A 26492-nucleotide genomic window follows, 5' to 3' on the forward strand; every position below is an offset into this window, starting at 1 on the left:
AATTCTCAGAATTGTGGTCTTGAGGCTTTTAGTTAGGAATCCCTAAATTCTAGCTCCCGCTCTGTTGATGGCAGCCGTTATAGACCTGGGCAAGGCACAGTATTTAACTTTTTCTTAAACGCCCCCACCCCTGAAATGGGAGAAAAAGTGTCCAGTTATGATGAAACAGGGGACAGTTTCCTAATGTATGCTAAAAAACAGATGCTCTGAGGAAAGTAGATAAGATTAAAATGAAAGTATATGAAATGTTGGTGTTGATATTTAAATAAACAACCAGCCATCATTATAATGAAAGAAAATATAACCATAGCATACTTGGATTCTTTTTATAATATACCAAATTCCAGACTGCTTTTTCAAAAGTAAAATTAGCAAATATTTTCCTCCCATTATATGGATCAGTGGCACTTCAAAATACTTAAAAGGATCTTAAATGACTTGTCATAGTTATGGGAATTTTTCTATTAAAATGTCATCTTATTATCTGCTTAAGTACTTGAACCATATGGATTTGAGAACTACTGAAGTGAACATTGTTGGCCCGTGACTCAGAAAGGAAGCTTATAGATTTTGCTCACCCATTTTCTCAGTGTATTTGACATACACTCTCTTACAGGCCAAAATACTGTGTCTTGGTTTTTATTTAGTTTTCATAGATGATGTACTGGGACCTCGGTTGCCTAACCCCTGGTCTGGAAGAAGACTTACATAATCATTACATCTTAGCATTCCAGAACCAACAAATCATGAATGGGCCACTGGGTTCCTCCCACTCAGATGAAGAAATTGAGAGCTTTTTTAAAAAAAATGCATAAGGGGTATTGATTATCCTGGATCAAAGACTGTCTATTCAATTATAAATTAATCAAAGGATTGTCATTGTTTTATATTATCAAGCATGATTCTAGAATCTGTCCAGAAGTGCTCATCAGAAGGGACCTCTTAGTCCTAAGGAAGAAAGATGTGACCACAATAACAATCTGTTGCAGGAATGCCATCATATTGCCAGAGACCTATACATGTATTCTTTTGGCACCTACTCAGTTCAATGAATCACTTCCCAGCAATTAGGGCCAACTTTCATTTCTGTTCCTGTGGGAAAGACACAACTCAGTTGATGCTGGTCCATTGGGTCCTATTAAACTGAAAACTTTGGTCCCATTAGCCATGACTGGAGAAATTATCAGTTCTCAAATCAAACTTCTTATCTTTCCTAAGCCATGAGAAGATCTGTGGAGAGTACAAAGCCCAAGACCTTCTTCAACAGAGATGTTTCTAAGACTGCTAAACTGTACTTTCTAAGCTCTGTTAAAAAGCTTTTTTTTTTCAGGAGTGAATTTCATGCTTTAAATACCTCAACAATGTTGTCCTTCGCTGGTCATCATTTCTTTCAAACAATTTGATTATTATTTCAAATGTTGGTTTTGAGATTTTATTTTCAATCTTTGAAAAATCAAATCTTAACCATGTGAAGGTAGTCCCTGGTGTTGGCGGGTAATGAGTTGATTTTACAAATGAGGACTGTTAGGCTGAATTTACTGCTGTTCTTGGACATGACTAGTGTTTTCTTATAGAAAATTTTGAATTTTTTCTCTTTTATACTTGCTGCAGAATGCAGTGCGTCATAATCTTAGTCTTCACAAGTGTTTTGTGCGAGTAGAAAACGTTAAAGGGGCAGTATGGACAGTGGATGAAGTAGAGTTTCAAAAACGAAGGCCACAAAAGATCAGTGGGTACGTCCACCATGTTTGAACTTCTTAGCCTAGCTTGGATCATGCTTACAGTTTAACGTAGAGGCTTTTGGCTGCTAGTTGGTTTTAGATGAAAAGGTGGTTTCACATTGTTTCAGTTAAGGGAAACAAAAAAGCATTTCATCACTACTGTTTGTATGCCCACCAGTACCCTTGCCCCTGCTTGCTTGGTGTTCGTTGCATCACATGCTAGTAGCTTTTAGGTGGCAATGCATATTAACCCTCACAAACCATTTGCTTATGCTTATTGCATTTTATTTTCTTTTTCCTTTTCCCTGTATTTGATGTCTGTTCTATCCCAATCCCGTGTCCCTTTGTTTCCACTTCATCTCCTTTGCTGCTGCTCTTGTCCCAGGGTGCCATTCGCACCAACCTCTCACTGCATAAGTGCTTTATCAGAGTAGAGGATGAGTTTGGGTCCTTTTGGACTGTTGATGATGAAGAGTTTAAACGTGGCCGCCATATTCAACGAGGCCGTCCTCGAAAATACTGCCCTGATGAAAACTCTGACGAGCTTGTTGCACAGTAAGAGCTTTTACTTGCTTTTATTTTTTTTTCTGCTGTTGCTTTGCTTTGCATGGTTGACTCATCTCATGTAGATTTGCATTTCACCAAGTAGTGATGCCACACTTCCTGCAATGAAATTAAATTTTGTGATTTGTACATGTATTGCTTGTTTCTCTTGTATATATCAATGCCTACCATGATGCTTTTTTGAAGACTTTAATATGAATGTTATGTATATTGAGATTCAGCAGCTTATGAACTCCAAAATGTCACTAAAATTGAAATATGCTGCTACAAGTTAGGATATTGTTTTTATGGTTCGCAGTTTGTTGGACTCAATTTAATCGTACTTTTCATTTAGCCTAAAATTTGATAATATGAAGAGAAGAAATCCTGAAAGATACCACAAATTTTTAGTATTAAGATTGAAAGTCACTTTGAAGATCACCACTTGTAATTTCCTATTTAAAGCAACTATTTTCAGCAACCCCCAGTAACTTTAATAATAAAGGTTTTTTCATTTTACCTTTGTGGACAGAGTGTCTTGATTTGCCAGTGAAAACAAGCACTAGGGAGTATACCTTCATTCCCTTCCCAGGCCTTTCCCACATCAGAAAGAAGACTGACCCAAGTGAGGCCTTCCAAAGTTCCTCCACCCTCTCCATCTCACTTGTAATTGGCCTATAGCCACATGAAAGATGTTCGTGCAATTGTCGACCATTTCTTTAGCAGGCAGTCTTAGGCTTCTGGGCTGAATATAGCCTTGATATCAAGCAGTGGCAAAACATGTCCCTCAATAGATCCCCATTTTGCAACTTTTTCTGTATTCACAAAATTCCATAATTCATACGCATACCAGTAATTTGGAAAGAAAACCGTTCTTTTCCGTGGTGATGCCTATACCTTCGGAAAGGGAAAGAAATTTCAGAAAATTCTGTTTCCACTTTGGACAGAACAGGTGTTGGCATGTTACATTTGGTGAGGCAATAAACAGCCTTTAAATTCAGTTTGTTGACTGAAAAGTCGGTCAATTTTCAGAAACATCAATCAAACAATGCAAATGATACAGAACAGCTAAATGGACAAATTTAATCCATTTTTTATTTTTAGAGAAGGTAGTTTGATTTTTTCTAGTTTGGAAGGAAAGCCAACATGCTTGAAACAAAACTTAGTATAGAAGTGATCATGTTTAACTTTGAGTTTTTATCTTTTTCTTATGCAGTAACCCTTCTCTTATTAAAAATATACAGAGCAGCCACGCCTACTGCACACCTCTCAGTGCTGCTTTACAGGTAAGATTAATGACTTTACCAAATATGCAAGAGGCATGTGTCTTCCCCACTCATTTCAAAATATATTAGCCTTGCTCTAATTAGATATTAAATTTTAATTCCGTTAAACTTTTTTCTTAAGTGCACAAAGCATCATAGTCCCTGGAGGGAAACACATATCAGGCTGCTTCAGCATTAGCTAGATGCTTAGCATTTTGAATATTGTGGCAAAAAAATTAAAAGTTCACTTATTAATATTTATCAGCAGTATCATAATTTCCATCCTCTTATTTCAGAATTTCACTTGAGGCAAAAATACCACAAGTGTAATTACTCTAGCACAGCTATTAATGTGCTGAATGATAGGATACAGTGTCACATGACCTTCTATTGTTCATGGGCTTAAAGAGAAAGCATATCTTTTTCTTTTAAAGTCTATTTTAGCACATTTTTCTTTTGTTTAGAAATCAGTGTTAGTGCAGTATGTAAAACTGAACTGATACAGATGGTTTTTTCAAACTATAGAGATGTTTGCAAAAGTCCTTAGATTTTGTACAAAATATTCCAGATTATATAATATGCATATATAATCCTCCATTGCTTACAGTCTAAGGGCATATAGCATAATCAACCTTTCCTAGATTAAAAACAGAATTGTTCTGTGGTCTCTACTGATAGTCTGATGCTGAACAGATCTCCTCTTTTACAGGATTAGTAGTTTTGTTTTTTGTTTTTGTTTTTCGTGGGCCCTGTGATGGTAGGCTAAGTAAAATTCTTACAGAGATTGCACACCCATAAATTATCAGACACCCAGATAACACTTGACAAACACCTGCTGCCTTGTGGAAGAGTAAAATACAGTGGAAAGAGTATGAAATTTGGAGTCAGGAAATCCATGTGTGACCTCTGTGCATCTGTTTCCTCATCTGTAGACTAAGGATAGGATACCTGACTCTCCCCATCTTAGACTGTGAGCCCCTTGTGGGACAGAGACTGTATCCAATTTGATTATCTTGTATCCAGCACAATGCTTGGTACATAGTTGCTATGATGATGATGATGACGTTAAGAATCCTGAAAGAGTGAATAGCTGAGCAGTTTACTTTGGGTTTATTCTACGATCAGATCCAGTGAGTTTTCAAAATTTTATATGCCATTTTCTATGAACTATCTATTTCCCTTGCCTAGACAAGCTTCTTGGTTGATTTTCCTGATCATCAAGGGTCTATTGATATACGTACATGGGGAAGTGAGCCCGTTTTTGGGTAGGGATTGTCTCTATCTGTTGTCAAATTGTACTTTCCAAGCACTTAGTACAGTGCTCTGCACACAGTAAGTGCTCAATAAATACGATTGAATGAATGAATGAACTATCCAGAGAAGAGGCCTCACAAATCATTCAGGTCAGGGTGAATGCTCATAAACTGTATACAGTTAAATTGGGGCAGGACATCAGATTGGCAGATTTTTTCCCATTCTTAAAAAGGAGGAAACAGATAAAAAAGAACTATGGCTTCTTGCATCTTACTAATAATAATCCTTTACCCAGTACCTTCTGAAAAGCAAACAAAAGCATGTTCATGTGAAACAACCATAAATACCATTCATCGGTAACTTATTCTCCCTAAAGCCTTGGGGAGTGTGAGTTTTTTAAAGTCTGCTCTATCTCTGAAATAGTAGTAGATTACAAATACATTTTACATTCATGAGGCTGAAAGGCAAAAACGAAATGATCCTACATTACACTGGATTCCATTAACTATGATAATAATAATAATAATAATGGCATTTGTTAAGCACTTACTATGTGCAAAGCAATGTTCTAAGCACTGGGGGTTACAAGGTGATCAGGTTGTCCCATGTGGGGCTCACAGTCTTAATCCCCATTTTACAGATGAGTTAACTGAGGCTCAGAGAAGCTAAGTGACTTGCCCAAGGTCACACAGCAGATATGAGATGGAGCTGGGATTAGAGCCCATGACCTCTGACTCCCAAGCCCAGGCTCTTTCCACTGAGCCACGCTGCTTCTCTATGTGACTAATTCAAATTAGTATGCTCATCATACAGAAAATATGTTCACGTTGTGTATCTACAGCACATATGTTGGTGTCATCATCTTTATCCATTGTTTTCATTTGTTATTATGAATAAATTACCTAAAAATTTTCCAAGAAGGCAGTATTCTGCACCTTCAAGCAATTCTAGGTGAATGAATTTCTTTTCAGGAGAGGGTCTTAGAGAGCTTCCATCCCCACTTCATTTAGTTCCCCTCTCTAAAAAGGAATCTGTTCCAAGGGACCTCAGGGTGGTGCTTTGCTGTTTAGCAGTTTTCCTAATTCTGTGCTAGTCTTCTGTTGTGGCAGAGGTTCCACTCAGAAATTTTCCCAACAGTAGAGTACCAAGTTGCTCTAAAAATAGCAGTATGTTGCCTCTCCTCTTTCAGTTCTTTTTAGAAACTGGGTATGTTAAAAAGAACTTTGAACTCCAATGGGATATACAAATCACATTTAAATTGCTCAAAGTTTCAGGGATTTCCAATGCAGAGTTCTTGGAGAAATTTCAATTCTCTATGAAATTTGACTTGAAAATGGCTTACCCAAAATCCTGTTATTAGACTGCAGGTTTGACGCCGACACCAAGAAATATTGATGGGGTCATGAGATCTTGCTCTTTTTACTATTTCCAGGTGAAAGAGATTCAGATCATTGACCCCACAAGACTGCTCAGAATATTGCGAGCTTTGAAACCAGTGTATTTCAGGGCATAGAGACCATTAGTAAGCTTCTCTTCTCCAGCTGCAAAATACAAATATATATATATATATATATATATATATATACATATATATATATATATCAAATTTTTTTTATTGTCATTCAGCCAAAAATGCTGCATTACAAGTATGGAAAAAGTACTTGATTCTAAATAATTTCACAAACTGTAGGAAACTGGGGGATGCTCAGGTTTGCTGTTCATCAAAATTAGTTCCCCACATTTGAAAGCAAAAACAGAAGAAACAGACTTCTGATTCCTTTTTTTTTTAAGAAGCTACATAAAGCCAAATGTGAGGAAGGAAGAATGAGTATAGACTCTCAAAAAGACTGGCCTTGGAACTAGTCCAGCAGCCACAGCTGTGTAGGTGAGATAGACTAGCCCCCCCAAAATCCCTGGCATTTAGGCAGAAGTTTGTTAAGAATTTGGCTGGTGCCAAGTGTGAGGTTGGTATCAATTGAAAGAGCTCCCTTCTTTAAGGGCAACTACATATCTTGTAGTCTTGTTGCTTTGGATACTTTATTTCCATTTTCAGGGGGTTTCCTCTCTCCTTCAGGACCAGATATCTTGCCTCTTTGTGAGACTTGCCTATTGCAGGTATTGGGTCAGATTCCCTTGCAGTTTAATTTTATTTTCATGGGGTGGAAATCAGGTAATCTGAAACAGAGCATTCCTATATATTGATTTTGACTTGTAGGGTTGGCTGCTACTTTTAAAAGTTGTTGTCTAAGAAGAACATCTATCTCTGTGGCCACAAACAAAAAACTATAATCCAAAGGAGTCATTCTTAGGATAATCATTTGCACTGATAGCAGGTTTTCAAAATACAGAGGAAGTTCTGCATTTTTGAAATTGGGTAGGAGGTCAGGCTCAGTAGATGCCAGCTAAATAAATGGAACAGCCCTTCCTTCTCAGGTCATTAGGGTTCTTTCCTGAACTTTAAATTTAATTAAGCTTTTGTTTTGCACTGTCACAGTTCTTCTATCTCTCAAAGTTGTTGCCACATATGAACCAGAACATTTTTTTTCTTGTTAGTTATGCACTTGACCATTGAAATGATAGGAATTTTAGAGATTGTTCCCAGGTACCCAGCCAATGTCCTGCAAGACAAATCCACAGGGCCTGATATAGACCTAAGAATTTGGGTTTTCTGTCATTATCATAAACATGTAGTTTTTAGATATGCACTTGGGCATTGAAATGATAGGAGTTTTAGAGATTTTTTTCCAGGGACCCAGCTAATGTCCTGCAAGACAAGTCCAGAGGGCATAAAGAAGACCTAAACATTTGGGTGTTCTGCCATCATCAAAAACACATATCTTTCATAACTATAAGCGTGTTCAAGAAATCATTTTAAAAGAATTGGAAAATTATAAAATGATCCCAATTCTATAATCTCCTCTCTATAGGGGAACAAAATATATATGTTTATGGAAGTTTTCATAAATCAGAGCTATGCAGTCAGAATAATCTTATCAAATCTGTAATATCCAATAGCAGAGTTATCAAAATGGATAAAAAAATGAAAATTCCATTATATTTCACTGTGATCTATAAATATTCAGTTCTTCCTGAAGAGAAAGTATGAAGCAGAAACCTCATATTAGCCATCGCTTCTCGACCACTTGATAGCCCTAACCGTACGGCACTATTGAATTTGAAACTAACTTACTTTTATGGATACATTCTGCCTCAAGTCACCCAAAATACATTTACATTGCCCAGATTAAGGTGGGTTTTTTTCCCCACTCAGTTACAATTTTTCCAAAGTGTACAACTCTTTAAAGCTCGAGTTTTGACACATGTAAACCTTTTTTTGCAAATTTCTGTAACTGTAGATAGGGCCAGTAATCATCAGAACATATATTTGCTGAAAGGCCAATGAATCTATAGACTTGAAGTGACTGAGGAAATTTACCTATAATGTAGCATGTGTGTTGCTTATAGTGCATATCCTTCTAAACCTCATTTCTTAATAAATTATTTCTATATTCTTGGCAGGCTTCAATGGCTGAGAATAGTATACCTCTATACACTACTGCTTCCGTGGGAAATCCCACTCTAGGCAATTTAGCCAGTACTATGAGGGAAGAGCTTAATGGTGCGATGGAGCATACGAACAGTAATGAGAGTGACAGTAGTCCAGGCCGTTCCCCTATGCAAGCAATGTAAGTACTGAAGGAATTGATTTGTGACTTTGCAATGGGTAAGCTATGTTATTTACAGTTTTCTCTTAGTGGTGCTTTCATGTGTTGTTGAACTTTACTTCTGGTTGGAATGTTGTCTTTGCATCAACAAGGGTATAAGTTGGAGCTTCTAGTACTGACAAATTAAGGTAGACTAAACCATAAAAAGCCCATTTCCTAACTATTGGATAAAGCAAATCAGTTCAATGCAGCCATACAAATGCACACAGCAGGGAAATGTCACCATATCTGCTTTTCTCTACTTTAATTCTCAGACTGTAAGGTTATTAAAACAGCATTTTTTATTTCGTATTTCTGTGAAGAGGTTTTGTTTTATTCGACTCTTACACGTTCAGCAAACATGGCAAGAATGTGCTTGTTTACGTGGTTGTGTGATAAGTTTAAACCAATATTCGACGCTCAGCATTATTACCAAGCATTAATGGCGGCACATAAAGGCAGCATGATTTATGGTTTGCTCTTAAAATATCAAAAGGAAAATTAATAGGAGCATTATGGCAGCAGACGGCAATATAATGAGTGCATATATAACTAAATGAAGTAATGGGAGATTGCTGTCCATGCTAAATGTGAATGGCATCCGGGCCGAGTTCTACAACAGGAAAGGGTAAGGCAGGAAGGGTGTGATGCCCCTGTGGGTGTGTTTGGCTTTTACAGGGTGACTGACTGAGTTTGGATGACTGTAAATAACCCGCTCCCCACCCTCCCCAAAAGGGAAAAAAAAATACTCCGAACAATTGGCAGTTATAAAGGAAGCTAGAATCCTGAAGGTCTCCAATTTTCAGACTGTTTGTATGGAGCTGTTGACCAGTTTTTGCACAATAAGTGATTTATAGCATTGTTACATTTTCAGTGGAGTACTGTTTGTCAAAAATTATGTAAAAATTAATGATTGTGTTACCAAAGCTCACAATTCTGACTGAAAAGACTGTTTGTGATACTTTATTTGAAAGTAATTTGAATGACAGTTGAACAAGATGGAAAAAAAAGTTTAACCTCAGACCATTGTAGTCATTAGGAGAGAAACTAATTCATTTTCAATGAAAAAGGAAAAAGTTTTCCACCTGCAGCATATGTTGAAGGGAACAATCTTAGAGGCCAATGACTTTGATATTTCTGCATTTGGAATAAGTGCACAGTGTGCTTTGAAAATTATCTTCAGAGATGGCCATAATCTTTTTTAATTAATAGGGACATTCTCTTACTATTATTTAATTCAAAACTTGGAGGGGTGTGCTTAGCTTCTATAAGGATTGTTGTGCAGGGTTCACTATTCAAATGTAGACTTGTGAGATGTATTTTTGTGTCATCACAAATAAATTAATCTCAAGATTTTGATCACCACAATTAGGTTTAGATGCTGAGCATGCAGAGATAATTTTGGACATAGAATTTATATCATCACGGTGCATAAGGGAATTACAAGGTTCTCATCAATATCATTGGCATTTACTAAGTGCCTGCTGCGTGCTGAGCACTGTACTTAAGCACTTGGGAAAACAACAGAAGTAAAAAAAAAGACACGGCCCCTGCTCTCGAGGAGCTTGTCTAATCACCTTTGGGGGAAAAAAAATCGCATATAGACTTAGACTATATGAATATATTGATTTGTAATCTAAGATGTTTAGGGTTATGGTCCAGATCATTCTGTATTTTCCTGTTATTAATGTTCCTATCAATAGTGATGTCTGGGATTATTCAGTACCTTTCCTCCTAAGAATTCAAAGAGCTTTCACATTCATTTCCTCATTTAACGAAAGAGATCAGATACTAGGGTAAAATCTTGAAAAGCTAGTACGTGCGCCACCAACTTATAAAGCAGTATTGACAGCATTAATGTCCGTTCCTCATATGAGTCTGTATTGTGCTAAAGTGATTTGGTTTCATGTCATTTAAAAAAGAAATTGTGTATTGATCATGTACGTTCTGAGGTGATATGAAGTTTTGCGGGAAGATATGTACTGTGGCATAACCTCTGAGTTTTCCAGTGAAACCGGTGTTTCACATGAATTTCAGAGGATGAGGGCAAGATGTCTCCAAATGTACTGTTTGAGTCGTACACATTCACACAGTTTACTAAATGTAATCATATGTCAACAGCAAATTTCCAGTGCCAACCATCAGTGTCAAACAGTTCTCCCAAAGGTGGGTATAGGTCTCACCAGCTCCTCAATTAGGTAGGTCCGTTTCAGGATGCTGGAGAGAATCAGAGCTAACTTAAAGCTTCAGGGGCTGCCCTGCCAGAGAGTAGACCTGGGACCCCCTACTCAAGTGGGTCCAGGCACCGCCCACCCAGGGTACCTGTGCAGGGCAGCCCCTTCCTTTTCCTGATTCCCTTTCTCTGCTAGAGGAGTCACTGCAATCTGAAGCTCCTCAGGTGAACTTCAGAAGAAGCTGTTGCCGCTGGAAGGTAAGTCCAAGGTTTGACCCGGACAGGGTAGGGGGACATAATCACCCCCTCCCCTCTTCCCCCTAGCAGATGGGGTGCCTACACCCCAGTAGTCAGCCTATGGGGTACCTAATAGACCCCCAAATCTACCCTCTTCCACCTCTGCACAGGCAAGGAGGTTGTGGAAAGAGGGCTTCCTGTCTGGGATCCCATTGGTCTTCCCAGACAGTACCCAGGAGACCCACCCTTGTCTCCTGCTGTCTGCTAGGGTCAGGGTCCACCCACCCCCCTCCACAGAGTGGTCTCAATGCTCTCTAGGCAGACCCTCACTGATGGGACTCCATGCTGTGCCTGGATCCTTCATAAGCAGAGATCCCAGCATGGGATCCACTTTTCGGTCTTTCCCTTTGCATGCAGGATGTCTGCTGGTTTGCTTGCCCACTCTGGCCCAGTGGAAGGGTGATCCCAGCCCCTTTCAGTGCCCTTGCCCCCTGCTCTCAGGTGCTGTCAGTCAAACTTAGGGTGTGGGAAGGCTCCCAGACTCCCCCGCTTTGGTGAGTCTCCTTCCCCAGATCACCACCTCTCCCCTCAAAGAGCTGCATCCCCTCTTCATCAGTCTGTTGGATCCTCACAATTCCTCCATCTCCCTCCTCACTAGAGTGGGAGTCTCCTACATCTTCCTGCCACCCTTTGCCCAGACCGGATGGCAAGTGATGTCCCAGGTTCTAGCTCAAATCTGACCTCCTGGCTAGATTATCAGCCACCATCTTGAATAGCCGAATATGGGAGACAGAAGCCTTTACTATGTTTTCTTTCCAACTGGTAACTGGTGGAGGATTGTGCAGTTGCGCATGTGACTTGCTGGCACGCTTCCCATCTTCCTCCTCCTCGTCTTCTCCCCAGTTCCCCCACTCTTGGAGGTCTGGAGTTTAAGCCCTTAAAGAAACAGGCCATTTTCCCCACTGAAGGAAAACTTTTTTCTTCCCCTGCTGGAGAAATGGGATGGCTAACTATCACCCTTTTTCTCCAAAGCAGTGATTGGGGGGGAGGTCCCTTCCCTAGGGACTGGGGGACAAAACCTGTGTTCAGGGATTCTTGAGACCCAAAAGCGGAGGACCCCTCCCCCCCGCCCCGCCCCACCACGCTCCCTACCCAAAAACAAATTTTTAAGGGAGTTTAGAGGGAGAAAGTCTTTCTATCCACTTTCTGGGGCTTTCCCTCTTCCATCCCTTCCCCCCTACCGCCCCATTCCTATCAACTAGCAGCCTGTCTGCCCCATCTAAGAGCTACAGGCCAGCTTCTCACTACTGTGGCGGCTTCCCTCCTCCTGCTTGTAGGTACCATGGCTCCGACTACTAAACCTGCAGCCTGAAAGTGTCCATCATGTGGATCAAGGCTTTCCAAGGACCAGATGGAGCAGTGCAAATGCTGCACGGATCGCACCACACTGCTGGAGTCCGATGCACCGCTGCTGCCCGCCGGAACCCCGGACGAGGTAAGCCGCTCTGCGCCGACCACAGCACCAGCTGACCCCGTCCCGGTCCCCTTGGGCCCACCCACAGCCTCTGCCTCATCCAAGCCAACAGAGGCACCCACGCTGGTGGGCACCTCAGTGAAAACCCTGGTCCACCCAATGCGAGACCTTCTCAAGGAACTGATTGCTTCAAGGGTCCCACAACAGGCTCCCACCGCCCTACCTCCACCCATGCCTCCACCAAGCTGGGCAGAAAATTGTGCAAGACTACCTCATCTTCCAGATCCTTGCACCACGAGAGATGCCAAAGGAAGTCATCCTCCAGGGATCCGCCACTTTTCCTCGTTCCCAGCAGGCAGTAAATCAGAGAGGCAAGAGGCCACCTGTGCGTCGTCTTTTGATTGAGAGGAACAGACTCAGAAGATGCTTAGCTTTCTGGAGATCCTAGAGAAGGAAGAAGAAGCAGGTGTCCTGAAAAAGACCCAAGCCTCGGGAGCAGCAGCAGGATCCCGATTTCCTCCACAAGAGTTCTCCAAGCTTGTGGCGCTTAAAATCCAAGATGAGAAAATCCTACATGAAGGTGTTCCTAAAGGATTCCAAAGCCACAATCCTCTCCATATGTCGGGGCGAAGCAAAGATTCTGGGATCCATCTTTACGTTGTCAAAGATTCAGTGAAGAGCAAGCGCTAACCCTGTGCCTGATGGGTATTCCGCACTGTATTCTTAGCGGCCAGAATATCCGGCTACCTCGCTTATCTCACCCAATTCCAACGGTGACTGCGGGCCAAAGTTGAGAACAGTGTATTCAAGGACTCACTCCCAGCAGTGTGGTCGATCCGACGGTCTGACACAGGAATCCTCCAATTCCAGGAACTACAGGATCTCAACAAGGCACTGACTGTGCCTCTCACAACGCGACTGTAAGTCTGTATGCACCTAGCTGACCTCCCAGTAGAGGACACAACCCAGTGTCAAAGACAGAACATTTGGCGATGAACCTCCTTGCAGCTTAGGGCATGTGATCCATCTTTCAGGATGATCGGGAAAGAAAATCTAAACAGCTATGAGATCCCCAAGAGCAACTCCAATGACCAACAAAAAACAGGTGCCTTCCCAACACCTGACTCAGAATACCTACCAGAAAAGTGGGTGGGGGGAGGATGGTCTATCTTGATCAGGATAGACCTGGGGAACAAGCTATATAAATACCACAACTCCAGCAGTCTAAAATATCATGGTCATAAACATACCATCTGCTGGGATTAGCGATGGAAGAAAAAATATTTGGCATTCACTGACTACAGTGGTGCCCAATCCCAAAATACCACTTTAGAGCGAAGACCGCAGGACTTCCCAAATGAATGGTTACCCTTAGCAGTTGACTACTAAATTACTTATATCATTATAAACCAATATTGCATAGAATTGACCTCCCAATCACCAGACAGAACATTGGAAAGCCCACATCTTGAAAGACGCCTGAGGGCAACAGTCAGAGAAGTGAGAAACTTCGTGGAAAAAAGACCATAAAATCCAATACCAGAAAAGAAGGGGGCAAGGACTTCAGTTCTTGCTTCTTCCGTGTCCTTTGGAACAGGTCAGGAGACCCAAGTGTCATCCAGACCTCAAGGAGATTGAGCTTCCAGTGGAGAAAGAGAGATTCAAGATGGTCTCCTGCCACAGAACTTTCCCCTCATGCAGTCGGGGAACTGGCTGTGTGCCATGGATCTCAAGGATGTCAGGCTCTGCGTCCCAGTACTCCTGGCCTATCATGGATATCTGAGAATCCAAGGGGGACACTACCACTTCCAGTCCAGGGTCCGGTTATTTGGGCTAACCTCAGCCCCTTGGGTATTTACCAAATGCATGATTGTGTCCCACTAGGATGGCTCAGGAAGAAGGGGGGAATCCACATGCTCCCTGACCTGGACGGCTGGCTCATTCAGAGCCAATCAGACCAGTCAGCCCAGAGGGCCTTACCCATGACCGTGACACTTTTTCACACTGGGTTTTAAACTAAATCTTCCCTAATTGCAGCTCACCCTGGACCAATCAATGACCTTCATCGGTGTCCATCTTGATACTCATCCACCAACGAACAGAGCCAGGACAGCCCGGACATAATTTACATCCATCCTGTCCTCTCCGAAGACCCCAGCATGAACTTTTCTGCAACTACTGGGATCTCTGGCAGCCACATAGGATGTCATACCGCTCGTGAGGTACCAAATGTGGAATCCTCAATAAAGCTGGAGTGCCCAGTGGTTTCAGGCAGTTCAACCCCAGACAAGAAAGCTGGGAATCAACAGCGTGGGCGTTGATTCCCTACGACGACTGACATCCAGCCAGAGAATCTCACATCTGGAAAGCACTTTGAGAGCCCACAGTGTCAGGTGGAGCTCACCGTGGATGCGCCATTCATTGGGTGGGAAGCTCACATCCAAGGGAAGAGATCGCAGTGACATCTGGTCACCCCAGGAGAGAAATCTCCCCATCAGTGCCCTGGCAATGAGCTCAGTGCTAGGCATTCTCAGAGCCTTCCCAGACTTTCTCCAAGGTCAACAGATCGTGATTCAGGCAGACAATTAGGTCACAATGCATTGCGTAAACAAGCACAGGGTTGGAGGTTGGCGGGAAGGGGATTTGCTGCAGCGATCATTGTGCTAAGAAACTCTGAATGTCTGGCAGTGGCACTTGAAAACACAGCCTGGCTATCAGCCTCCTACCTAGCAGAAACACAAAACGCAGTCACAGACGCCCTGAGCAGACAAGCAGCGAACCCCCACGTATGGTCAATCAGCAGCTCGATAACTCTTATTTCCATTAAGTGCGTTTTATAATGGCATATTTTTCATTTTCCTCCAATACACACTACCCTGCTATGATTCAAATTGTTTTTTAACTGTTCTAATATATTGGAATAAATCAAGCCTTAAACTTTATCCCAAGGTTTAAAGGATCTTGTTAGCGAGGCAGCTAGGCTAATACAGAGTACAATAGCTGAAGTCTTCACTCTTTCCCTTTTTATGACACTGAAACACCACTACTTCTGTTTCTCTTTTGAAACACTAGAAAGTAGTCACATAATTACAGCTTGGGGACAAAATACTTTCATCCTGATATGCTCCAAATGTAGCTACAAAGCCAACTACTCCATGCTGCGTGCCCCATCAGAGCACAATGCCTTTTAACAACAGTACAGTACGCTTTATTAAAAAACTCTTCTGTTCCCAGATTGGACAAACAAAAGAGTTACTCAGATGTACAAATCAAGGAAGCTGTGTTTAGCAAGGTTATTTATTGTTAACCCTTTCCGAAACGGTGCCATTTCAGTTGAAGCGATAGGGAAAAAAAGACTGAATCTTTCCACTCTTACCTTCCATGATGTTAACTTCCATAACTATTTCTGAGTTCTTTCTGGGCAGCTGGTAGGGGTGCAGATTTCATTTGGGCTAGAATATTTAAAATGAAAAGGGCATTACATTCATATGTTTCAGAGATGAATCTAGCTTTTTGTTCTTCAGAATATTTAGCTGGCCCATTAAGTAAATAGATCAGCGTCCATTGGCTCCAGAACTGTTTAAATCAAAGAGGTTGGCCCTGGGGTTTTCATGCATTCCTTTATAATATTGTGTACTTAGTGTGGATCAGTATCCTGCAGTCTTTCACTGTGCTGCAGCTTTTGGGGGGAAACTAAAACTGTAAGGGCCAACTCCACTCAAACTGCCAAATTGCTTCCAGTTTTTACCTGCAGCCATAATTCAACTCGGTGTCATGATCAGACCCAATCACAAGTATCCTGAAAGACTTACAAATCTCCCAAGAGTATTAAGGTTTTAACTCAAACCAAAATGAAGAAAACTTCATGCTCTATGCGGTCGGTTTCTGGGTCTTGTATCTGTTTCTTGCTAGCAGAGAGCTGGCATAGGGTCCTCAATTGCATGGGCCAGTATTTTTGGGTTTCTTTTCCCCCAAATGTTGTTTTCCTGAGAACCATACCTAAAACTGCATTCCCTAAGCCGTGCTGGTATAATTTTAGAGGTGTGTTTTCTAAAGGAGAGTGTACATCATTGTTCATCACCGTTCTCCTAGGCAGCCCTCAATTTCTGGTTTGTTTCAGAATGGTGTAACTGGAGTGTGGGAAAGGTGTTTGTATGGGTGTGCTTGCAACCTCAGTTACTTTGGAAGCAAATAGTCTCCCTTACTCCTTCTTATTGCTAATACTTGTTAATGTCAATAAAAATCATACCTCTCTAGACAGTCTCACTAAGACAGTGTTACTTCACATGGGTATTTTACATATCAAAAGCCACAGAACAAAAAAGTAATTTGTATTTGTAAAGGGTTTGTTGTAAATATGATTTACGGACAACATTTCTCAATTGTTATCGTAGCAGTTTGGTAGGCTCCCCCTACGCTCTCCTGCGGGTTATTCATGTGCTATTCTATAACGAGAAATTTGGCAGATCTCATCTCTTTAGTGCATCCTCATGCCCACCAGGAGCTGGGGATCATGTTTTGCCTTGTTTACAGCTGACAGCGTTATTATTCTCGTTAGGACTCTGCTATCTTATCATAGTGTTGTGTTAAGCGAGCCTTTTCCTCTCCGTTTGTATTTCCTGGCAGGGCTTTTCTTCCTTTATTGACAGTTTGTAAAAATATGCATTAATTTGGAGTTTAAAGCATGTATCATGGTGTCTCTTTGCTGTGTTTGCTTGAAGTTGATTAATGATAGAACCTCACTTGGGGTCATCCTCTGGAGAGTTGTTTCACAGGTTCTGCATGTTAACTAGAGAAGCAGAACCCACAGCAAGCAGTGATTAGCCTAGCCTCTACGAGCTCAGTGGTCTGACAAACCACTCTTTTGATTTACAGATCCTTATTTCACTTATTTATTTGAAAATTGTGTCAGTCAACCCAGTATGTCAGTGGAGAGTATGTTCTCTATACTGGTAAATCAAGGATATTTCAGAAAAAAGAGGACTTCTTTCAGGATACTTTTCCTTAAAAGGAAATTATAGAGGTGTATTTTTTTATGCTTTTCCTTCTGGCAATCCCAGAAGTTTAATTTTCTTCTAAAATGTTTCTGCTTGCAGTCCTGAATACAGAGTCTTCTTACATAGAGAACTTGTTCAATGATCCTTTTTTCTTTTCTTAGGCACCCTGTGCATGTCAAAGAAGAACCAATAGATCCAGATGAGACTGAAGGTCCACTATCCCTAGTGACAACAGCCAATCACAGCCCAGATTTCGATCATGACAGAGATTATGAAGATGAACCTGGAAATGAGGACATGGAATGAATATCTGATGTCCTTGCCCTGAGAATGAAGATTGGAAAAACATGTCAAAGTTAGCTGTGAAATCTCTCCATTATTGTACAGTCTGGAGGATTTTCACTCCATTTTGACAACTATGAAATGTGTTAACTCTTAGTGCCATCAAGTATCCCATTTGGGAGTATTTTTGATTTTTCTACTTTTTGTTGAAAAAGGAATTTGTACTCTGTGCATTGGATGGACTTGTTTGGTACTTGGGATTTTCCTCTTACAGTCAACATCAGTGTTGTAAATTTGTTAAACTGATTCACCTATTCACATTTAGCAGCAGACTTTGGACTGCAGTCCTGCTAATTATGGACACTGAGGACATCAAACTGAGCATGTACACCTAAACTGCAGATCAAGTCTTTGCCCAGATTTTAAGGATTCCAATGGACAACATATTTGCACAGTACTGCATGTTGAATATCACTGCCTTTACTCCATTTTTTTTTTTGCTTCTATTTGGGATGGGGAAGGCCTTTGTGTGTGTATTGGGGGGAGGGGTCAATGGGTTAAAGAAAAATTATCCCAAACTTTTTAATGTATTGCTTTTTTTTTTTTTAAAGCTTCTACTATACCATTTTAAGTTCTGACCTCAGGCCTCAACTTTGGCCCAGGGCCTCATTGAGGCTTAATGTTTTCTGTACTTTGTGATGAATGTTAATAGGTGTTTTTATTATACAAAGCTGAATGTCATTTTATTGTTCATAGTTTTCTGTCATTCATTCCAGTTTCTTCAGGTGTCTCCATGTTTTCTCTAAGATAAATGAAGAAAACATTCCATTTGGTCTTTTTGACACGGTCCCAAATGCTGCAGTCTGGGCAATGAAGGCCCTTCAACGTAAAAGGATTAAATACTGCAAGAATGGGAATGAATGACAGACAAAATTTCGAAACACAGTAGAAAGAAAGGCAGATTCATTCCACAAAGCAGTATTTGGGAATTTTGTTTTGGGGCAGCAATGGTGAATATTAGCAGATGCCACAATGTCAACAGCCCAGCAAAACATGCAGCACCAAGAGAATCTGTTTTATTAGAGAATCAATAATGCCACAGGGGCAGTCTGTCAGTTATTTGACATGAATTGACTGGGGCCAACACATCTCTGAAATATCTGCGATGATGAAAGTGGTGAGCAGTATGAGTTATTTTACAGTTAATTGCAAAGTGCTGGAAAAGATAACCTCATTAGATGATGTTTCTGTGAGTGGTGACGTTACTTGGTTAACTGCTTGGTGGCATTAATCTGTTTGAAAGCAAATTAGATTTGATTGAACTTGTTATGGAAGTTAATAAGGACTGAGCCCAGTAATGCTAACGTGTCATTAATTTCAACTGTACAAATTCTGTTCTGCAGTTAAGTTTGTTATGCAATATTACACAAACCAGTATCAAACCCTAACAGTAGACGACATAAATAGAGGAGGATGAGGCACCTGGACTTGCCTTGCAAGTCTGGAGATTTTTGAAGCAAACATTGCATACAGAAAGCGGTCATTCTACGTCAGTACACCTCAGTTGCAAAACACCTAAACATCTTCATTCTGCAACCACTTTTCTGTCATTTATTTATGTAGGATTGTAGCTTTTTTATTTTAGTTTGAGAGCTTTTCAGAGCTTAATTTATATTCTTCTTTGTACCTTTTTTCTAAAATTACCAAAGATAATACACAAAGGTAAATTATGTTCTCTGTTATATGCTTTATCTTATGAAGCCAAATATCCTCTTATTGTTGATCAAAGGAGGTGAAAGAATTTAGAAGGAAATGACAAGATATGGGCTATTGCTAACCTGAGACAACTGCTCCTTTATTATGTAGTAAATTTAGGCCAAGTAGGTGACTGAACCAAAGTTGTTACTTTTTTGTGTACTTTTACAGTGACCAAAACTCAATACTGTAGAGCAGAGATTACTGGGGTGGGAGAATAACTAGAGAACAGTATTAAGGAGGTACAGAAGGGAAATAAGCATTAGATGAACACAAAAAAAGTGAATGTATGTTACAGGCAATTAGCATATCAGATAAAGGAGACAGTTTAGTAAGATTTAGAGAGAACAGAAATGCTTCCACAATTGAACTGGACCACATAATAGTATTTTTAGATTAAATTTGTATGACTTTTGTTTTAAAGATTGTGTGCCACTTTTTTTTTTAAGGATTGTGCTAAGATCACTTCTTTTGGTTTCTCATGGCACATTTCCTTGTTTTTGGGCTAGGTTTCAGTCAGCATTTTTCATAAAGAAATAACACTCCTGTCCACTCATAAGCTTGGTACAAGAAACTTTATTGGCAGTTACTTTTCAAAGCTGAACTATGCTTTCTGTACAAAGGGCAGTCTGTGGTCATTTGAAACATTAAAAAAAATATTCAGGCAGCTTCATGATGTACAGGTAGTAGCCAGGTGGGATCATAAGAAGTGTGCTTCAAAACTGAGTGGTTTGCTGGTTAGTTCGGTATTCAAAGAGGATAAAAATCTGGTAGATTAGTTCATTTTCAGCATGTGTAGCTAGACATGAGTAAAGATAACAGCATGAGAAACTGTTAGTACCATACCTCAGTTCAAACCTTTAGGGAATGATTAAATAAAAATACATTTCACTCAGTTGCACTTAGTTGTATGTCTTGCATGCTTAGTCTAAAGACTGTAGCAAAAAAAAAAAGAAAAAGAAATAAAAAATTAGATTTTACATATCTTGCAGGTGTCACAGCCTTGCAGAAGAACCAACTGAAAATCTCAGGCTTTACATCAAGCAAACTTCACTATGATTTTTACGATTCAGATTCCATATCCCTTTGGATATACAGTTGCTTCTTTAGGGTGGGGTTTATTATGTTGTACATATATATCCCAATGTGTCTGTGTGAGCCTTTGTCTTTTTCGGGGGTGGGAGGAGGGAGGAGGGAGGTTCTTTTTTTAGATATTGTTCCTAAAAAGGAATAAATGCATACACCTGTTTGTCAAACACCTTTGCTTTTTGTGCAACTGCTTTATATTAACTATACTAAAAATAGCTTTGAAAAAAAAACTACTGTATGTAATGGAATTGCAGAATATGCTGCACATGTATTTTATTTAGTTATCCTTGCTTTAAGAATATTGGATGACATTTCCTGACATGTGGGAGAAAATCCCTGACTTTTTTTTTGCTTTAAAATTGTAACATAGTTGACAGATTTTTTTTTCTGTTATCATCGATCGAAGCAGTTTTTGTGTACAGTTTTTTGTGTTAAGCTGTTTTTTTGATACTTTCCCACTCCATGTATTATCTTACCACTACCTGTGGTAGACTGTCTTAAACAAGGTCATAAATTTGAAAAGGAAAAAAAGTTGTTTAAAATGTTTTCTCCTGCTGCAGTAAATATTTTGCATGATGAAATTCCAGGGTCACTCTTTCAAAGTTTATCAGTTAAGTAGTGATTAATAATGGGGAGTGTCAAACTATTGAACTTTTGTATAAAAAAAAAACTTTTCAAGGTGCCAAGATGTAAAGACAATTTGTTACGTGTTTTTTTTTTTTTCTCAAAGAAAAGCGCACATTATGAAATTAGTACCATGTATCAGGTAACCGCTGTCAGGAATGAGAGTCACAGCCTTCCGTGTTCACAAAGTTTGTAAATGTAAAACCTGTTAGGCTTCTACATTCAACTAGCAGTAAAATGAAATATCAAGGCTTATGCAGAGAATAGCGATCCCTCAAGGAAATCTTTTTTGATTCTGCCACCCAGTTACCAATATTGAGATCCAATATGGGGAAACCTATGATTCTTAACCTAGAAATATTGTGTAAATCACTAGATTTTTAAAAATCAAAAATAACAAATAAAAATTGCAGAAAAAATGCAAACTCCTACAGTTTTCAGATTGCAGATGAGCTGTATTCTTTATAACTCAAAGGATGTTTTAAAAATAAGTTTGGATGGCTTTGGTATCCTTTAGTTAATGTAGTCATATGGAGTTTTGGGATGTTTGTAACTAATTAGGTTTCTTTGCTCAAGAATCAAATTTGCAGGTGAAATGGCATTTTTATAGGCCTCACTGGATATAGGTTCACAAAATATCTTCTACCCATAAGCCTTGATGAAAATGGTACAATCCAGACTGTTAGCATGGTGCTTCGTGTGTATGTGCTGCCAGTAACAAGATTTTTTTCTTTATAAGGCATAAAAGAAACTCATTCCTTACATCAACTGTAATTCCATCATTCCATGTCTGTTGATACGGACAATAAAAAAAAAACGTTGTGTAGTCAGTACTAATTACTGACATTATAGCATTCTCAAATGCAATAAAAAATTTGCTGGTTGTTCACACTGGTAGTACAAGTTGCCATAGCCTACCTTTTTTTTTTTTCTTGGTTGTTTGTTTCCTGATCTGCTGCTATTGTGTTTTGGTCCTCTGCATCAGGCTTATCAGTGGTTGCTTCAACTTCTGCATTCAAATCAATCCTAATGAAAAGCCCGCGATCCTCATAGGTGTCTGTAGATCATCGCCATAGTCATTTCACTTGTGTGAGATTCAAAGTGAAAGGGTCTTATAGAACTTAAAAACAGACTGCTTTTCTCTTGAGTGAGCACACACTTATTTCCTTCATCAAATTATATAAAAAAAATAAAATGTTTAATAACTAGCATTAGCAAACTAAAATTTCAGAGGAAACCGATTTAATAATTCATTAAAATTTCACATCTGCAAGATTAGTCATCCAAATAAAATGCTAATGTCAAAAACATGCACTGTCTATAATGTTCTCATCAAGAATTCTTTTTGCATGTAATGATAAATGCTTAGATTAGAACAAATGATTTTATAAAAAATATTCTATCATAAAATTACCCTGGATGACTACTTACAGAGGGGAAAAGTGGAACTGTAGTTACTAAATACCACATCAAAATTGGCTTAAGCTTGAAATTTTAATAAGTATCCTTAGAAAAATTTTCTCTTTTTTCTCTTTGTCATATGGTACAATTTTGAGCAAAACTGTTTTATTCAACACAGATCGATTATTGTATTCAAACACAAACCTGTTTCTAAAATGAACTACAATAAATAAGCAATTATCATATGAAACTAAAATATCAGTCCCTACACACAAACACAGAAATACACTTTGTCCAAATATGTTTTTTATGTGGCTATAAAATTAACTCACACTACACATTGCCCTCTCCATTCTGACAGAAGATGCCCTTCGCCGCTGTTAATATTTCCAACTGAAAAAAGACTATGCTATCTGAATTCTTGCAGCATTCTTTAGCTTTGCCCACTCCCAAACTCGCCCCCCCCCCCAAACCAACTGTGAACTAGCATCAGTCACCAAAATCTGGGAATCCTCCACTTGGAAGCAGCTAAGCAAACTTTTTCATCTATAAAACAACCTTGCTTTATTTGGTATGAAAGGAACAAACTTGTTTCCGATCCCTAAATACCACCACCTCAGTGTTAATAGACAAGTCTTTAGTATGGCCATCAACAGCCAGGATTCTCTGAAATGCCAAATTTAATCAGAAATACTGTTTTTACTAGATGTAATTGATGTGTTTTACTTAATATAAGGAGGAATTAAGATAAATACTGTGATGAATTATCCTTGGTTTCTCCTTGCTGAAGACTATCAAGTACACTACAAGGCATTTTGAAAGTGTAGCTAAAAGGGAGCTTGATTCAGCTTCAGGTTTATATTTCCCAATTGTCAGTAGGTGATAAAGTGGCATCAAAAATCATAAGATCAATGTGCTTTTTTAAACGTTGACATTTAGTTTGAGTATAAACACATAGAGTAATTCCACATTATTGATACTGTTACTTCCATAAGTTAATACTATTAGCCACCGCAAAAAAAAAAAAAACAGAAAACAAAGTATAATTAATACCCCTTGACCTATTAATCAGGCTCAGTCTTTGTTGATGATGGTACATGTTTATGTATAGTGTGTTAATCAAGACTTATCTTTCATCTTGGTTGTAATGATGTCAAATATAAGTACTCTTCATTCTAATACCCTAAGTTGTTTTTTATATAAAGCACTTTCCAGAACAAATTCATAGAAGTTCCAAGAGGGTTTAAGGAGGAATTCAGGGTGGTGGCAAATTCAGCACAGTATGAAAACAGTGGATCACTTTAGTAAAAACTAAACTACAAAACTAAACTAAAAACTACACTTGTGACTGTTTTTTTTTTAATCTTCTGTTTTGAAGCAGTTCACCAAACTGAAGACTTTTAGAAATGGTGAACTGCTTGAAGACAGTGAGCAAGAGGCTATACCTCCTCCATAATGCCTTTTTAAGCCTGTGTTTGTTCCTGTCCCTATCCCCAATATGAGAGCGATTTGTCATTCACTGCATAATGCCAAAAAAGTTCATTTGAAAGGATTAAAATACCATTTCTGTGTGTATACAAGCAGCATAGAATACCAAGTGGGATAAACAAGCTTCAAGTTATAATGTTAATTTGAAAGTAACCGGCCTTTCAAGAATTAATTTCAGCCAAAGCAATAATCATTATTTACCGGAGTTTGACATTTTTATCACTCATCATATTAGCAAATTTCCATTGAAAATGCTAAAATGGTTCGTCATAAAGCAGATAACTGCTTTAGCTGTAAAAATGACCAACACAAGTGCCTGTACTCACACATTAAATTATACTGTAATTAATAAAGACAGTTAAACTGTCTACTAGCAACAGCAATTTAGGTAACCACATTTGATCGGCTATAAATTGTAACTACATTAAAATTCCAGAAATATTAGCAATATGGATTACTTGATGGAAATAGGTGCTGATCACCAACACTCCTTTTTTACAACGGAAGCACAGGTCATGTTGGCCACAAAACCATGGGCGCAGATCAAGCCTGAGCACTTTTAATCTTGTGAAACAAGCAATTACAAAGAGTTGCATCGATTTGTTAAAAAGCTTTAGGTGACATAAATTGTTTCCTGTTTAGCTTATTGCTCTGATACATAAATGTCACCGAGTATAATATTAATTAGGGTCATGGAACAACAAGGGTCAGTTGATATGGCTTACAATCAAGGATGTGTCAGTCTTTTGTGAACACTATAGGAGGCAGAACTAAAAACTAAACAGGCTTTTTAGACAAGCTCTTTAAGCCTTGATTTCATGGAGTGATACAGAAAGAAAAGGACACTTTCTCATTGTAATTTTATGGCTTAAAATGAGTGGCAATGTTTTAAGACTCACTTTCTGCCATTTGACATAAAATTCCACATTTAAAAATATAGTCTCAATAAAATCAAATCATGTTTACCAAAGCTTTCTACTCTCAAAAACTAACACTTTTTCCTCCTCAGTTTATGGAAAGTGCACTTTTTTTCTAGTGTATGTTTCTACACTTAGAAATATTTTTAATGGGTTGTGCAGGTTATTTACTTAAATATAAATCAAATCTCATATGCATGGTTTCTTTAGATTGGCATAAACCATAGAAAAATACATTTAGATACCGAAAAATCTGGAGAAAATTTATTACAGCTAAATTTTTACTGTAATAGAATATTAATGTAACCCAATGCTCATTCCCCATTAAGTTGATCCTGTTTTAATACACATATGCTTTTTATTATTTTGCACTCAGGCAAAAATTCTACATTCATAGACTTTCCAGCCAGCCAGGAATGTTTCAGGCAAAAGGGTACTAAGAAATTTTGAACTAAAGAGAGACAGCAGACACCATCTATGATAAGGAGTGGTTCCGCCACTCCTCAAACTAAAGCAGAGCCAGTAAGAGAGCATAAGGTAAAAGCCCTGGCCCAAAGCCCTGGGAAGAATCAGTAGAAACAATTACAATTTTAAAGCCCTCCTAACTGCCGCAAGTCCTCTACTGCCTAGATGAAAGTGTTTGATTTGCAACATAAAAGATGCATTAATTACTACTTGAATTTTTAAAGCTATTTTGCAGACTAACAGGAATATATAATGCAGTGGATTAAAACTGCTAATAAAATTGTAAAAATATTTCAGGAAGTTTACCAGTGTTATGATTTAGGGAGATATTCAAGCATACTCACTGAATAAATCTGGAGGAGTATTCAAGGGTGAGTTTGAAGGAAGGTGTTAAAATTGCACAGAAGAATTTGTCTCTTTTTTCATGTTTACTAATATTTTAATTTTGGACTCTAACCTTCACAGTTTTAGTAAAAGAAAAACTTCACATGCATAATCAATGACAGCCATGGGAGAAGCCAAGGAACAATTTCCACAAACATGTCACTAGGCTAAGTGCTTCAGAAAATCAAACAATATAGCTTCTCCCCTCAAGAATCTCAAAGTCTAAAAAGAAACAACAAAAGTGGCCTATATAAAGCCAGGCTTCTTCTTGAAAAACAACAACTATTCACTACTATTTTCCTGCGTTTCACTTGATCCATTCGTTCACACACCGAGTTTGGGCTCAGACCAGTTAGGTGAGAGAACAGTCATGTCCTGTAGGGACTTTTTTTTTCCTGCAAAAGGTTTTTCCCCCAGGGTTTGCTGTCACCAAGTTAATGGTGTCAGCTCAGTGTGTCATGAATAGGCCAAGTCCTTGAATAAAAACTGAGCTGGGAAATGGAAGTTTAATCCAGTGACCCCCTACTGCCCTGAAATGACCAAGCCCTAGTTAGGAACTATAAGTCATAAATTCCTCAGGGAGTTGAGGTTTTCTGGGAAGAAATGAATTCTGGCTAATGGGAGCATTAGAAATTAGCCAATCCTGGGTCAGGAGACAGAGAGCTTTTTTATGACTAGGCCACTAATTCTCTCTCTGCCTTGCAACATAGCCTAACCAA

General features: G+C 39.1%; 1 protein-coding gene across 8 annotated transcripts in view; it reads left to right on the top strand.

Annotated features, from left to right (window-relative positions):
* The window catches only part of FOXP1 (forkhead box P1), a 358788-nt gene extending 336782 nt beyond the window's left edge, over positions 1-22006 (top strand). For all 8 annotated transcript variants that reach the window (XM_038740740.1, XM_038740739.1, XM_038740742.1 and 5 more), the window contains 4 exons: positions 1612-1733; positions 3481-3550; positions 8303-8469; positions 17530-22006. In XM_038740740.1, coding sequence (XP_038596668.1) covers positions 1612-1733; positions 3481-3550; positions 8303-8469; positions 17530-17674 — 504 coding nt within the window. In that variant the 3' untranslated portion in view covers positions 17675-22006. The remainder of the gene's footprint in view (positions 1-1611; positions 1734-3480; positions 3551-8302; positions 8470-17529) is intronic.
* Positions 22007-26492: the final 4486 nt, after the last annotated feature.

Source organism: Tachyglossus aculeatus, chromosome X1 (genome assembly GCF_015852505.1).
Source record: "Tachyglossus aculeatus isolate mTacAcu1 chromosome X1, mTacAcu1.pri, whole genome shotgun sequence".
NCBI classification, from domain to species: Eukaryota; Metazoa; Chordata; class Mammalia; order Monotremata; family Tachyglossidae; genus Tachyglossus; species Tachyglossus aculeatus.